At 37.4% G+C, this 17,306-nt stretch overlaps 1 gene segment (V, D, J or C); it reads right to left on the reverse strand.

Annotated features, from left to right (window-relative positions):
- Positions 1-11,760: 11,760 nt before the first annotated feature.
- On the reverse strand, positions 11,761-15,603 carry LOC103183408. The segment is given in 4 exon segments: positions 11,761-12,435; positions 13,530-13,592; positions 14,633-14,947; positions 15,355-15,603. Coding segments are annotated over 4 exon segments (552 nt in total).
- Positions 15,604-17,306: the final 1,703 nt, after the last annotated feature.

A 17,306-nucleotide genomic window follows, 5' to 3' on the forward strand; every position in this document is an offset into this window, starting at 1 on the left:
TTGAGAAGGTCGGAGGAAGAGACTTGAAGGGTAAATGGCAGTGCCAAAGATGAAGTTTGTCTAATATAGAGGTATCCGTTGCATTGCAAAATCAACTGACAAATACATTTTAGCCTTGAGGACTGCTGTAAATCATGTCTTGTGGTTAGGTTTCTGCAACACAAAATAACTGAAACTTGCATTAATAGCTTTTTAATCATTTTTCTTGTATTTAGTTTACAATAATAATACTTTCATTTGATATATTGCCTTATCGCGTTGTTGAGATGTCTCAACGCACTCCACAGAATATATTGTAAAGTGGATTAAATATTTTGTGGGCAAAAATAGTTTCAGATTTACTTTAGATCATAGCCAAAATCTACCTGTGTTTGAAATACAATTGTCATAAAAAGAATCAAGTCACTAAAGATTTCCTGAATATTAAATTAAATCCTATCCCTAATGTTAGATTCTAGTGATCTAAAGAATAGATTAGTAAATCCGAGCTCAAGTGTGCAGACCTCATTGATTTAATTCTCATTTTAATTTAAGTTATATTTTTGTTGGTACATGTCTTTTGCATTACAGGAACCTTTGCATATAATAACCTGTTTGTCAGAATAGTGAAGAAATTTTAAACTTAACTAAATTCATTTCAAAAAATAAAATGTAAGATTTTTTTAAAAAACTATTTTTTATTAATTGTATTGTGCGTGACATTCTGTTTTGTTCCTGTCCTTATGACTTAGGTTTGCTGATTTTCATTGAGTTGATTTATATTTGTTATAGTTGATTTATTGTTGATCACCATTTCAGTTATGAGGTTTATTATTTTTGTTTCTTGACCAGACAGTTAAGTTCACTATAAATCTGAATAATAATGCTGTATTTTTTTTAAACTAACTAATGTGTTCTGATTTTTTAAAAATGAATCTGCCTTCCCTCCCCACACCACCCCCTGCCCCCCACCCCCAATAAAAGCTTTATGTTCTGGAACTATGTGTGGGCCATAAATGGGTAACTAGAATACGGATAATAGAATTTAACACTTGTCCTGCTTTAAATGTTATAATTGCATAAAATATAGTGGATAAATTGCAGTTCCGTATGGGGTTTTAGAGCCCCAGTGCTGGTTAGCCATCCTGCCGTCACATTTTATTCTTTTAAAAATATCATCTTAATCATAATGGATTCACAATTGGATAATACAAAGTCCAACCCCTGAAATATTTAAAAATATTGCACCCACACCACAAAGTATGTGACAAATAAGTACTGAAAATTTTTACATTATAACTAATATACTGCAACCGTATAATGGGCACAGGGCACACAGCAGTGTCAGCTATATTTTTATTAAAAATTAGTGTTTGAATAAAATAAAATGCATGCTGCCTGAAATCTACATGAAAAAAAACTGATCCCGAGAATTACAAAAAGCAGCTGAATAATGTATGCTACTTGTAGTAGGGATAGTAGAAATGAATAGATGGCTGATTTCTATTGCTCCTTTAGATTAACTGTTATTCTAGGGTTTTTTTTAGACACTCCATTTCCTTGAGTTACAACTGTTTTTCCATTGTAGCAAGATGCCACTGAGTTAATCCCAAGGAAGACTTATCTCCCTTTTTAAAAGTGAAATCGGTTGTAGGAGAAATCTGATAATTCCTAAGATTTAAGAATCATTAGATGTAGTCTCTGTGACGGGACAACATTTTGAAGAGCCCTTGGTACTTGGTAGTTTCAAGCGAAACTGATGAACAACAAACAATCTTGTGTTTTGTGTCAAGTCCTTCACCTTCTAGTGAATTGGAACCCGCTGACAAGTGACCCAATGTAACTTGATCAGTTGCTGCAGGGGAATGTTTTTGATTATATATCAAATAATAAAGTCCTCGCATTTGATTTGACTCTTAATTTAGGATAAACAATTACCAGAATTTCATAAAGTGTGTTGTTGCTAAATGGAGAAGTAGTTTGTAATGTTTCTATGTTACCGCGAGAGGGTGTTATTTATTACATTCTGCCTAAACTGTTCTCATGGTGCCAAAATTATGCTAAAGCACAGATAAGATTGGTTCCATTTGCTGGAACATGTACGGAAATTATCGTAGCAGAATGTGTTTACATTTCAAAAATTCACTGATGTGGAGGCTGATCAATTTGGATGTATGTTTGATTAGACTTGAGTGAGTATATTTCATTCTATAGGGTTTTTTTTGTTTGCAGGATTTTGGCATAAAAAAACATTTCCTTATACTATGCTGAAATTTGACTCACTTGAAAATTCGGAGCCCATGTAACTACAGCGATTAGGTGCCGATAGTCTGCTGCAGGATTTTTAAAAAATCTTGATTCCATTCCAGTGGCAAAATGCAACAATACAAACTGGATTTCTCCCAAAGCAGTAGTGAATAATTTAACCAGGAGCAGTTAGGAGCAACAACAAATTACATTTGTAGAAGCGCCTTTTCCGTGTGGAGGAAATCCTAAGTAGCAGTTTAGGAATGTAATTAAATCTAGCCTGGAAAACACTTACAACCCAGCTTTCCTCGGCAGTTCTCTGGGCTTCCCTCCAGAACACTCAAGCTCTGAGATGTCAGTGGAATTGGCATTTTGTTTGTTTAAATCCCTGGTAACTGAGAAATAGGTTTGCATTCTGGTAATTTGAAACAATATTACTGAGTAACTTGATGTGATTCTTTGTTCTGAAGATTATTTCTAAATTCTTTGTTGCTGATGTAATATATTTTGTAATATTTGCTGGGACTGAAATCTGAAAATACAAAATCATTGCAAACAAATGACATTAAGCATGAATGCATGGACTATAATGTATAAAATGATATGACCCAAGGTTCAGTGTAATCATTGAATAAATTCTTAATTTGCATACCCAAGTTTTGATGTCTTTATATTCTGTAATTAATGTAATATACAGTAAGCTTGTGCTAGAGTTTTTAAAAATGGAGAATATCACTTGTTTGTGGACCGCCTAGCTGAATATCATGTTGGCCTTCTAAACGTAAGAGTAATGGAGATGCAGATGGTGCTAAAACCTGTGGAAATCTGGTGGGTGCAATAAATTAGCCCTCCCTTCTTTGTAATTTACTTAATCCCAGTGTTTTCATAATTAATTTGCACAATAAAACTATGGCTCCTCTACTTGGTAGGTACAAGCATCGAATGGCAAAAGCGTCCTTTAGCAAACCATTAATACGAACCGAGCAATAGTTGTTCTGGAACATGAAGCATGTTATTTCCAATGTGGCACTCTGCAATTTTACATTGAATTTCTATGTTCCATAACTGAATTTAAAATTGATTTTAATTTGCAAAATAAGGCTCTTTACTGATGAATTTGAAAGTTTCTCCCTGTTAACTTTAACAGCATCTCACTTGTCCCTGCATTTTAATAATAATCCGAGCATTTGATATCGCACCTCATCATGTCTTCGAGATGTCTCAAAGCGCTTTGCAGAATATACCCTAAAGGGAATTGACTGATATTTTGTGACGGAATGCGGCAGCCAATTACGCACAGCAGTGTCCCTCAAACAGTCGTAGTTTGAAAATGACCAATTTATTATTGTTTTGTTTTTTGGAGGGATTATTATTAGGCGTGTGGAGTAAGGAAACTTGCCCAAGATTTTGCCCTGTCTGGAATTTATTGTTTTATATAATAGACCTTGGCATTTATCAAAGCACTTTGGTGTATTTGTACACAAAAGCAGGGCACTGCAATGTCCCATAAACTGCCAAAAAAGATTTTTTTTTTGCGGGGAGTGGGGGTTGTTTGTCAGAATACTGAGAGAAACTAACCTTCGCTTTTATCAAATCTGTAATAAAATGTGGAGTCCTGTAGCTCAGTGGTTAGAGCACTCGCTTTGCAAGTGAGAGACCTGAGTTCAATTCCAGACAGGGCGAAACCTTGGGCAAGTTTCCTTACTCCACACAGAGCCTAATAATAATCCCTCCAAAGCCAAAAACAATAATAAATTGGTCATTTTCAATCTACGACTGTTTGTGGGACATTGCTGTCCGCAATTGGCTGCCGCATTCGCCCACAAATAGTCAATTCACTTTACAGTGTGTTCTGTGAAGCGCTTTGGGACGTCCTCCCGACGTGAAAAGCGCTATATCAAATGCAAGGATTATTATTATATTATAAAATTACCCATAAACTTCTCATAAGAAATTCATGAAATGTTTTTAGACTTTCAGGGTAAGATTATTTAGTAACACTCAATGTGTGGTGGGACCAGGGGCAGACTGATTATTCGGGAAATCAGGAAATTTCCTGAGCATCCTCTGTTAACGCTCTGGGACACTACTCTGCATGAGGGGTGTAATATAAATGCAAGTTGTTGTTGTGAAAGCTTCTCGAGCTCCCCAAAGAAAATGACTCGTGAATTTTTTTTAAAATACATAGGACTGCTCCCACCTCCCTGAATCTACCTACAGAGTGAGTAGTTGGAGAGTGAAAGATGCCCTCAGCATCAGCCATGTCATCACCGGATCCCCAGGAATTAATTGACATATGCTTACCCTTTGCAAAGCTGCACACCAGCCTTATTAGCACTTACGTACAAGCGCAACCGGGGGCTGTTGTGCCTGGTGCAGGCATAGACCCTGCTACTTTCTTGTGCAGGCCACTGCACCTTGACTAGGCACATGGTGCTGAGCTTTGAGGAGAGGAAATCACCACCGCCATCATGATGCTGGTGAATGGCTGCCAGCAGCCCTCACCCCGAACCCGTGGGGCCGCGGTGGATCCAGGGTTTGGAAGGTCCTGATATGGAAGGACCTTTGTATATTTTCATGTTCTTTTGGCGCTGGCCCACCCCTTTATTTCCATGAAAATCCCGAGTCCTTTCCGGCAGCCAGTCCACCATTGGGTGAGACCAGCAGTTTGTACAAAATGTGAATCACTTCCCACAGAACTGTTGCTTCAGTTACGCATCACAAGATTTTGTTTGCTCTCTTTACTTGTGTAATTTATTTTTCTTCCCCAGGCCCATCACTTTACATGTGTCCACATCAAATGACATTTGCCACCAATCAGCCCAATTATCCAAATCTCTCCATATTTGGGCCAGCTGTTCCATTTTATTTGCATTTCCCTCCAATTTGATATCATCAGCAAGCTTAGATAGTTTGGTTTCTGTGAACACTCCCAAAACATTTTTTGATATTTCTGTAAATATCATCCTGCTAATTATATTCTTCCATACTGATGCAGCTAAAAATATTATTTTGTTTCCTATGATTCAGAAAATGTCTAATTCACTATAGGTACATGTGAAAAATCCCACAATATACTTTGAAAAGAGAAGGGATGTTCTCTGGTGTCCTGGGTAACAAATTTCCAGATGATTTGGTCATTTACTTTGGGTTGTTTGTTGCACCTTCCTGTACACAAATGAGGGGCACACTTGCCCACAATATCATAGTTACTACACTTGAAAGCATTTTTAAGATATAGACCATATATCAAATGTAAGGAATATTGTTAAAAAGAACTCCAAAAGCAATTTTATAATTTTCTTGATTCTACATTATTGCCACTTTTTGGATCCTCTCCAATGTTAGATGGACATGCAACAATAAAATGCAATATGCAAATATACAAATTTTTACCATAATAATAGCAGTCTCTTTTAAGTTACTTATGTTTGTATTTAACAAATCACAAGTTTATGAGTATATCAACAATAACATCAACAAATTCCATATATACACATCCAAATTATGTTTGCCTTAATTCTGAATCTCTTCTTGATTTTTTTTTATTACACAACTTGTTTATACTTTATTGTGTATGTGTAGGACTGATGTACTTAACTGGTGATCAAATGAATGAGCTCCATTAGAGAAGATTATAATGCTCTTAATCTCACAATTGTATTTTCCAATATCATTGTATTTATTTGTCCCTAATATTTTTATGGATAGGTGAACAGAATTTATTGTTAGAATTCACTCTGGACAGTGAATGGTGGCACCTAAAAAATCATTTATACTTTGTTTAGATGTCTACACTGCTCATAAACAGGAACTCCACACCAGTAGCACAATAATCGGGACCAGTACTTTAAGAGTTAACATGTTCACTTGCTCTGGTTACAGCTTAAAAGCTATTGATTTTAAATGTTGATTAAATAGTGAGCTAACCTTATTTCCTGTTTTGTGAACTGCAGGACGTTATGTCAAACTGATAATATTTTGTTCTCTCTCAGAGCAGGTTAAAACATAAAATAAATCCGTTATTGAATATAGTGATATAATTCAACAATTTAAGAGTTTTCTACAACAATGTTATCGTATAAACCACTACAGCTCATTAGGGAGACATGTGAAAGAACAAACTGCAACTTGACTGACTGTTAAGCGAGGCGCACTTGGGGTTCTCGTGGTTTAACAGTAATTTAACATCTGTGATCCCAAGAACAGAAAATAAGCACGATTAACCACAATTTTCCGTGACGACTGAGTGCTGAAATAAAAAAAACCTCTTCAACTGCTTCTTTAGACTCAGTAAATAGAGGGTATAGATTAATAAAATTGCCAAAAGAGCAAAGGGAGAAGTTGGGAGAATTGTCTTTATGCAGAGGATTTCTGGGTCGTGGTATGCTCTTCTCGGAATGATGGTTGAGGCAGAATCTATATTTGCTTTAAACTGAGAATAAAGTAAATATCTGCAAAAAATGCAAAAAGAGTATGAGGAAAGGGCAGGAGAAAGGAACCAAAGGGGCAGCTCTTCAGAGAGCGAGTACAGGCTCTGGGCTGAGTGATCTGCTTTTCTGTTGCCAATTTCTATGGTTCTAAAACTGCTGCATAAATAAACACATATACAAAGGTAAGGGCGTAAAACCAATTTATTAAGATTTTATAATAAATGTAATGTATTCCATTCAGCGTTATAAACAGAAACACAATAGGCAATAATAATAATAATCGTTGTATTTGATATAGCGCTTTTCACGTCTTCTCGAAGTCTTAAAGTGCTTCACAGAATATACTGTAAAGTGAATTGACCGCATATTTGTGGGTCAAACGTGGCAGCCAATTGCGCACAGCAGTGTCCCACAGACAGTCATGGATTGAAGTGACCAATTTAATATTTTTTTGAAGGAGTATTATAAAGATAGACTGTGCGTTCAAACACAATTTATTATAACAGTTCATTTAAAGGAATGCTGGGGCTATTCATATGAACCATTGAGCTGAGCTAAGAGTTTTTAATCTTTTTGATTTGGGGGGAAGTTTTTTTTAAAATGACTCGTGGTTTGATCTGTACATTACAATATTGGTACTTCACCCCAAGTTATTAAAGTTGCAACATTTTCCACATAAAGACAGATGGTCAGACTCCAGAGTGATAGTTTAAAAGGATGAGGCTGTTGTTAAGAATGTACATGTGCATGCAAACCTCCTGAACCCAAATAAAAACACACAGAAAAGTAAAATCATCTCATTATTAAAACTACAATAACAGAAGTCATTTATTATTACTTAATTATTTATTTTAGGATCAGAAATAAAGGGTTGGGGGGTTGGTCGTGGAGAAGTACTATTCGCTTATCAGCCAAAGCTGTGTTTTTATGTCCCACTGTAAGGGTGAGACATCGGCTAAAATTTGATAAAATTCTAGAGAATTATATGCAAAAAGTGAGGTAAGTAGTTTTGATGCATGCTAACTGGGTTAACTCTCGTTAGTTGCAGCATTTTGCTTCGGAACAAATCATTTTTAGTAACTTTTAAAAAAAATTCAAGGATGTCGCTTAAAAGCTTAAATTCCGAAATAAAAGCAATAATTTGGAGGAGATTATGAATCAAGCAAAATTTACGTTCTCCTCACCACCCCCTGTCCCAAATAAACCAAAGTATACAAAGGTAAGGTAGTAAAACCATTTCGTTAGGATAGCTTGTCTATATTATATTCCATTCAAGGTTTATAAACAGAAACGCAAAAGACAAGGATATAAAGATAGGCAAGGCAGTGCGTTCAAGCACATGATGGAATATAATTTGCATCCTTGGAGGAGCAGGAATTGAGACACAAACAGGCAACACAAAACGGCGAGTGTGGTGACCCCTGTCTCTTTGGGGCAGCAGTCTTGCACCGTACATACAGTGCAGACAGACTGGATCCACAATTGAAATCGCACAGTAAAGTCCCATTCCACTTCATTAGAGGGCACTTTGTCCCAAGTCAATAACCTCAGCAAATATTAAAATTAACTTCTCTTAAAAATCTTCAAATTAGAAAATGCGATGCCCAGACAAATGGAAATAAACACGAATAGTTTGCAAACATGCTGTATATCAAACGTTTAGTTTCTGAAACCAGTTATAACAAAAGATCATTGACTGAAGGAAAACACCTTTTTTTATTTAGGCTAAATTTAGATGTAAATTTAATAATGAAGATGCCTTGTGGTATGGTTAGTATATCTTAAGATGCAGTTAGTACGAAAGAGCGCACTTTATTCATAGAATAAAATGGAGCTTAGCATCTGGTGGAGTTTAATCTGTGTTTAAATATTTATTATGGATTTTGTGAGCAGGTGTATCCCTGGGAGGGGAAGAAGTGAGGGTATTTACTCCATTCCAGACAGATGGAAACTTCCATGCTTATGTGGAACTATCAGTCATGTGATTTGGAGGTGTTTAAGACTGTGGATGGGGTTGAAAGTGAAGCAGACACCTGGGTGACCAAAAAAAACGAACAAATACGAATATAATTCAGGCAGAAACTAGTGGTACTCGATTTGTAACTTATAATGTCCGTTTACTAAATTAGTTTTTCCCTTCCTTCCTCGTAACGTCTAAAAGAAAATGCCCATTTTCTCGTTTTAAAGAGGAAATACAAAACGTAATAATTAATGGTGAAACTTCCCAACTGAGCAAATCTAAATGCAAGATTTTTAAAATCCTTTTTTTAAAAAAAATCTAAAGGCCAGAATGATAGCACTTTTTAAAAGAAATCACATTTATTTTTCTCTATCTCTGCAGCAGAATTTTAAAGCATTCTGCCCATGGTGGACCTCAGTGTGAAAGGGCAACCGAGAGAGTGGGCCAGGATCTGAAATAAATGCATGAAATAAATAAAATAAAAAATTTGGTCATTCAATCCACAACTGTTCGTGGGACCCTGCTGTGCACAATTGGCTGCTGTGTTTCGCCCACAAATATAGTCAATTCGCTTTACAATAAAATTCTGTGAAATACTTTGAGACGTCTCAAAGACCTGATGAGGCGCTATTATTATTATATTATTAGTGCAAGGATTATTATTATTAAATTCCGCACTTACAACACGTCTCGCCAGCAGGTTGTGCGTGGTGGATCAGAGATTGTTGCTGTTGCATGTTAAGTTGCGCACAAACATCGAGACCAGAGAGTAGAAATAAAATGGTGTATTCTGTGAATGTTTGATGATTATGTTTTCACGTTATGAGCGGTAATTGCATTTTATTGTAAGTCCCACTCGTGGTATGTGTGCGATCTGAACTACAACACTGGTAATTCAGTTTAGGGCGAACCACACAGTGTATAGATTATTTATAAACAAGAGTAAACTCAAGCCATTTATTTTGCTTCACTCTCAGTTAAACATGAATGTTTTTTTCAGTCGATTTGCATGTGGACAGATTCACCTTATGGGAGAAACCCTCAGTGGGATCGTAATGTTCGCGGGGGAAAAAAAACAATCAATAAGGGGGACACTGAAAGTTCAAACAGATCTGTCGGACATTTGTTAAACAGTGAAATGAACTAACATGAATCAAATGCAATCGAAATAATATGTGTATTGAAAACATGCACCACAAAATTACATGATGTTAAAGATGCAAGGGAATGTCCACGGAGATTATACACACCAGAAGACATTAAAATAGATCTGAAACAAATCCGTGTATTTTATCCACAATAGCCTCTTCTGTCTCCAGCCTGCTCATAGCTGCAATGCTGTATAATTCATGGTGAGAAGATTGTAACCTTCTTCGATCAATTTTTAAATACCGTTTATCGCTAAAAAAAATTCTATTTGATAGACTTTCACGTTATGGGACATCTCAAAGCATTTCACGGGATTTACTGTAAAGTCCAGTAACTATATTTCATAGGCCAATGTAACAGTCAATTTGCACACAATAATGCCCGACAAACAGCCATGAAGAGAATGAACAATTATATCTGGTGAATTGTTGGCCAGAACACCAGGAGAAACTTCCTTCACTTGATGAATAGTGCCATGGGATCTTCAAGGTGCACCTGAATAGGCAGACAGACCTTGGTTTAAAATCTCATTGCAAGGACTGTTTCATTGATACATGTCTGATACTTAAAAACTCCTGCTCCCTGTATTCACTCTCTCCTCTTTGTTTTGTCATAAAAAAGAAATAGTATCAAAGGAGTTTAAATAAAATGCTGCTTCTGTGGAATGAATTAGCTCTTCAGTTAATGGTGCTAAATTCTAAATTAGTGTACTGATCACTAACTGATCAACATTAGTGTAATTTTAATGTGTTGAATATGTAAAATGACATCTTACAAATAATTCCTAAAGTTTACAATCATGTGTGAATATTTTTCATGCTACCTTTATTACCCATTTTATTATTTATTTTTGAAATGATTAGCTATGTCGATCAACTCATTGGTAGTCATTGTCACAAATCAGTCTCCTAACTATGAGATGGAAACTCATGTTACTTTTAAACAGAGTCTATGTTTACGTTTCGCCCACAGTTATTTACAGTATATTCTGTGATATATATATACATATTCGAAGACATGATAAGGCACTGTATCAAGTGCAAGAATTATTATATTATTATACTTTACCACTATAATTCCTTTAGTTGTGTGGTGCTCTGTTGATATTTCAGAGGTGCTTCCTCTTCTGTTGCAATCTTTTTTGTTTAGTCAGCCAGGTGTCTGACAAATCCAAAAAGATATGACAGTTCTTAAAGTATCCTATCCAAACTGAGAGTTCCCAATGTGTACGCCACCTACATATGGAAGTTTCCCTGAATGTGAAATGGAATGTGAAGTCTCTTCCTGGAAAGACGCCCCCTCACCGCTTACCTATTTACAGAGAGTAACAGGTGCAGGTTTCTGAAAACCAAGTTTTGGGAACCCAAGAGTGTATGTTGGGGTACTGCTGGAGTTTAATCACCTGCCATTGAGGACGGTCCAGCAAACTTTCCACAGCTTGTCTAACTGGCACTAGCATACCCACCAGAGCTTTGGTTTGCAAGGTTAACTGTTGCAGTTCCACCACTGCTAAGTTCTCTGAGACACTGTCCTGCATGGAGGGTGCTATATAAGTACAAGTTGTTGTGCTTGTTAACAATAGTTCAGTGGAAAGAATCCCTGCTTCCAGTGAAAAATCTAAATTTTCACATTTGTGTTGTTGAATAAAATAATAATTAATCCTTGCATTTAATATAGTGCCTTATCACGTCTTCGAGACATCTCAAAGAGATTCACAGAATATACTGTAAAGTGAATTGACTGTATATTTTGTGTTTGAAATGCAGCAGCTAATTGCGCACAGCAGTGTCCTACAAACAGTTGTTTTAAATACTTTTGGGGGTAGGATCATTATGGAAATAGGTGACAAAAAAGTTCCCTGATACGTGCTTCTCCGCACGTTGGCTTTTGTGGTATAATTAAGGGTGAATTATACATGGTTGTAATATCTGCAAATGTCCACAATCCATGATTCTACATTATTGACCCACAGGAAAACTCCGAAACATTGCCTCAAATCAATAACAGGTTTTTAATATTAACAGTCTGACATACAGCAACTTTAAAAGCAGAAAATGGCAAACAAGAATAAAATATCAAATAGTTTGTGAAAGACAGAATACAGTTGAACGCACACATATTATTAATTAACTTAAAACTGATGCAAATGAAAATATATCTCAATTCACAACAATATTAACAAAATGTATTCCATTATGCTTGAATCAATTCAGCTTTAAATTTTAATTTGCTGTCCAACATAATCATTTCAAAATATATTTCAGTAAACATTAACTTATCCGTTTGTATACTCATAAGCAAGTAATAGTAAGCGTTGCAAAACCATTTGGAATAGCAGTGTATGAATAGGTCTAAAGAATAGAAATATAAGTTTTCTATTAAAATTAAACCAAAATATTACATTCAGTAGAAATGTATTAAAAATATAGGACTTCTTGATACATCAAAAACAGGTTAAATGTCACATTGCAATCAGCAAACTGCATTATGGACAGTAATAAGTAAGATATTTTCTGTATATGTAAGACATTTAAAGTGGCTTTTGCTGCTCCTTGTACTCCATTCTGTAAAAGATGAAGCCAACAATGCCACAATACACCACGCTTTTCATCAGCAGTAGGGTGTAAGTGAAGGTGGTCAGTTGGAATGAGTTTATAGTTAGGTCGTCTGATGAAACAAAAAAGAAGTCTCTTCAACACACTTTGAATTGCACTTTAACACACTGCATAAGGAATTCAAAAATAATTTGTGCAGAAATGTTTCAAGGAAGTTACAAGTTAGAGGTAGGGTTAATCTAATGACAACATTTGCATTATGACAATCTAATGAAACAAGGTTCAAACAAGATGATCATGAGACATAGACTGGAAAAAAAAATGGAAGATTTCCTGGACATTTGAGCAATTGTATTTAAACCCTATGTGTTTTTAAATTGCCATCTTTTTGCGGTTTTGAATTTGAAATGTTTATAGATGAGTCTGATGAAACTTCTGAGCTCTTACCAATGTTTCAACACAACAACTTGCACTTATATAGCGTCTCAGAGCACTTAACAGTGGCGGAGCCTGACTTTAAGCTGGGGGTGGCGGGAGGGGGGGTGCAGCATGGGGGATGGCTGTAATCACGATTGAAGGGGAAAGTTTCCAGGTGGGACTTAAAAAAGGGAAGAGAGGGGATAGATTGAAGGAGAGTGTTCCAGAGTTTCGGGACATAGTGGCTGAAAGTGCGACCTCCGATGGTGGGGCGGAGGGTGCCAGGAACGAGTAGGAGGCTGGTGCCAGTCGAGTGGAGGTGCTGGGTGGTGGATTGGGAAGTGAGGAGGTTATAGAGTGAAGGGATTTGAATACGGGTGTGAGGTTCTTGGAAGTCGATCGGTTCGGTGATGGGGATCCAGTGTAGCCTGGCCAGAACTGGTGAGATGGGGGTACGGAGTTTGGTCTGGGTAAGTATGTGGCAGCTGAGTTCTGAACGAGCTGGATTTTTTGAATAGTAGAGCTGGGGAGACCGGCGAGGAGTGAGTTTGAGTAATCCAGGCAGGTGGTGACAATTGCATGCATGAGGGTTTAAGCTGCATTTGGGGGTAAGGTATGATTGCTGATCGGGACCCAGTAGAAACCAACAAGTTTCAAAACCTTTTTCTTTGTTTTTGACCCTTGAAAAATCTTGCATTTGATATAACATTAAAATCTGTCAAAGTGCTTCATAGGTAATTACTGTCAAGTGTAGTGTATTTAGAGGGAAGTTATGAGGAAGATCAATACCTTTGTCTTCATTCCGTGTCCCATTACAGCTTTTAGACTTTGCATTAGTTGAGGGTTCACTTTCTGTTTTCGAATGAATAAGGGAATCAATTACAACAATAACCATAACAAGAACATAAATTAAAATCAGTTAAATCCGATCGTTTCTCAAACCAATAAGGGGATAACTGATCCTTCTTTGAACACCCCTGTTCTATTTTATCAAGTCAAACAAAAAATAGAAATAGGACATACAAAATCTTATAGTCATACAAAAACAGCTGGGCTTGAAATTTACAAGCCAACAATTGGTGATGTTACGTTTTGTTTATTTCGCTTGGATTTTTAAAACAAATGAATGCAGTTAAAAAAAAGTCCATACATTGCCACAACATGATTTTACTACCTGACCAGGAGTTAACTTTTCAATTAGTTTTCAATGATACAAATCGTGGCAATAAACCTAAAGGAGCGCTTTGTGTTTTGTTTTGCAGCAATTGCTGAGTTTCCTGGCTGTTTTGCTCATAATTAACTAATCCATTTTTAAAAAATATAGGTATTAAAAAAGGTGTTAAAAATACAGGTATTTGATGTCATTGCTTCTATTGCTTTTTTTAAACTAAATTGCGTTTCCTCATTACAAAATCAACACTGTATTATGAAGAACTGGCCTTAAATGAAATGCATTTCGTTAACTTCATATCAGAAAAGGAAGAGCACAGTGACAAATTCAGTGCTGGATATCTGGTTTAAAAAATCTCAAGTAAATTATTCGTAAACCTGGGACAATATATTGTTTTGACGAAAGGTCATCGCCCTGAAACTTCAGCTCACTTTCCTCTCTCTGTAGATGCTGCCTGACCTGCTGAGTGCTCCCAGCGACTTCTGTTTTTATTTCAGATTTCCAGCCTCTGCAGCACGTTACCTTTTGTTTACAATATATATATTCCAATTTATATTAAACACTAGTTAAATAATAGCTATTTGTAATGAAGCTCTGTGCGTTAAGTGAAACATATCGACCTGAACACAGCGATCAATAGTTCTGATGTCAAAATACAGTGCAGGTTTCCCCTGACAAAAGGCAATACAAGTTACAAACGCAATAGAAACACGAACAGTACCTTTGGGAGATGTCTTCTTCCCGTTGGCGTGGACTTCTATGTTATCTTTTGAAGATTCATGTTGCACCCCGCATATGACTTTAGAATTTTTCCACTGAAGTTGTGTGACATTAAAACGGCTAATCACATAAGATGTTTCACCATTCTCCTTCTCAACGGGATCTGTTTCCCATTTACTCTGCTCGCCATCGGGTTTCCAGTAAACTTTGATAACATCGGGGTAAAAGCCAGTGATCAGGCAGACGAGCAGAAATTCAGTGTCGCTCTTGTCATTCTCGCGGAAAACTTGTATTTTAGGCGTTTCTGGTGACCTGTCTAAAAAGATTTTTTTTTTTTTAAAATGGATCAGAGCTCCAGATCTTGACATTTATGATCACAGTAAATGATTATTGACGAGCGTTAAACTTTGGTTCATGTCTCCTGTTTCTCTATCGGGAAGTGTTTTTTTTTGTGTGTGTGTATTCTATTTTTTCCTTTTTTTGGGGGGGATTTCAGCCAAGTTTTCAAATCGTACTTTAAATTTAAAATCACGAGGGGTTATTGACCCCTATTTGCTGGAGGTCAGAGAAAGCTCTGAAGTTAATGAACTGGTTTAATAGGGTGTCAGATCCACGTTGAACATTGCACAGTGGAAAAGTTTAATAATGTTTTGGTTCACCAAATTATAGGAGATGTGTTCTCTCCCTATACATGTGCTTTCACATTACTGACCTAATACCAACCTTCATTCCCACATAAGGCGTTCTCCCAGGTAGACATTGCGGAGATGGGTCGCTTGAGTAGTTATTTTAAGTCAATTACAAAGTTAGAGTTGTAGTTTTCTCCTAAGTGGGGCGATCCACTTTGTCAGCATTTTTTTTCTTTGCTCACGACATTTTAATAACGAGAATGTTGACCCACTCACCATATCTCCCCATCGTTTAGCGCAGATGGGTACAGTAATAATAAATAATAATCCTTGCATTTGATATAGCGCTTTTCACGTCTTCAAGACGTCTCAAAGCACTTCACAGAATATACTGTAAAGTGAATTGACTGTATATTTGTGGGCGAACGCGACAGCCAATTGCGCACAGCAGTGACCCACAAACAGTCGTAGATTGAAAATGACCAATTTATTATTGTTTTTGGTTTTGGAGGGATTATTATTAGGTTCTGTGTGGAGTAAGGAAACTTGCCCAAGGTTTTGCCCTGTCTGGGATTGAACTCAGGTCTCTCGCTTGCAAAGCGAGTACTCTAACCACTGAGCTACAGGACTCCACCGAGCGAGAATACTTTAGTGTTTTACCCCACGAATCGCCGGGATCAGCGCGGTCTCTGGCCACGACACTGACCGGGTGAGCTCAAGCCCGGGTTCAGAGCCAAACACGTTTCTGTCCTTACAAGTGACTACAAGCACCGTATTGTACAAGTGACAAGACCCTCACCACAACTACTCGCGGGGAGGGTTTGAAATACATACACATCTCCCTTTACTGTCAACAAATTATATATGTATTATAGTCAACATCGCCTGCTGCAGAACTCACCAGTAACTAGAAGTCTGGTCCCAGCACCGAAGATCTTTCTGTCGGATACTGCGCAGTGTTAAAGCGCCGCACAAGAACCCGCGCACCTGCCCTACACCCCGAGCTCACTGCAGCCTCACACAGAGCTGCGCTTCCAAGTTCAATTCCCATTCCCGTTGGAAAACGGGAGAAGTAACCCTTACTGTGGAGTCCTGTAGCTCAGTGGTTAGAGCACTCGCTTTGCAAGTGAGAGACCTGTGTTCAATTCCAGACAGAGGGCGAAACCTTGGGCAAGTTTCCTTACTTCACACAGAGCCTAATAATAGTCCCTCCAAAACCAAAAACAATAATAAATTGGTCATTTTCAATCTACGACTGTTTGTGGGACATTGCTGTGCGCAATTGGCTGCCGCGTTCGCCCACAAATATACAGTCAATTCACTTTACAGTGTGTTCTGTGAAGCGCTTTGGGACGTCCTCCCGACGTGAAAAGCGCTGTATCAAATGCAAGGATTATTATTATTATTATGATTACTGTTACTGTAATGCGATCGCTATTTTCTTCGTTACTCGGTCGCAAACGGACTCACTCACCAGTAACCACCAGTTTTGTCCCGGTTCCGAAAGTGTAATATCCCCCCACAGTGCTAAAGGGACGCGCAGTAACTATTTCTACACATTCCTCTACAAAACTAACTAAACACTCCTCTACATTTTTGTCAAAAGCTCCGATCTGAGACTTACCTGTTACAGTCAACTTTGTCCCAGCGCCCAAGACTTTAGTTGTTGACCACAGCGCTACAGTACTGTACAGTAACTCGGTAAATAAACCAGGATCGCGGCTGCCTGACTGCAGACCAGAGCTGTGACTGCTGCTGTAGGTCAGTCAGTCGGTCAGTCAGTCCCTTGAGCTATTATGGGATCTTCAGACAATATAGATGTGACCCCCAATAACAGCGAACACTGGATATTTCTCATCTTACTGCATTACTGAATAGAAACCTCCCAGTAACAAGGAGTTTAGTTCCTGTGCCAATAATCTTCGATCATAGCTACAGTACAGCGCAACAGCTATAAACCTGCACCGCCCCGGTGATCTATGTCTCTACCTATGGCTTTCCAGATGTTTCAAGTTTTCTACACTAAATATTGTGCAAGAACTAATA

Source organism: Callorhinchus milii, unplaced genomic scaffold, assembly GCF_018977255.1.
Source record: "Callorhinchus milii isolate IMCB2004 unplaced genomic scaffold, IMCB_Cmil_1.0 Scaffold2, whole genome shotgun sequence".
Classification (NCBI taxonomy): Eukaryota; Metazoa; Chordata; class Chondrichthyes; order Chimaeriformes; family Callorhinchidae; genus Callorhinchus; species Callorhinchus milii.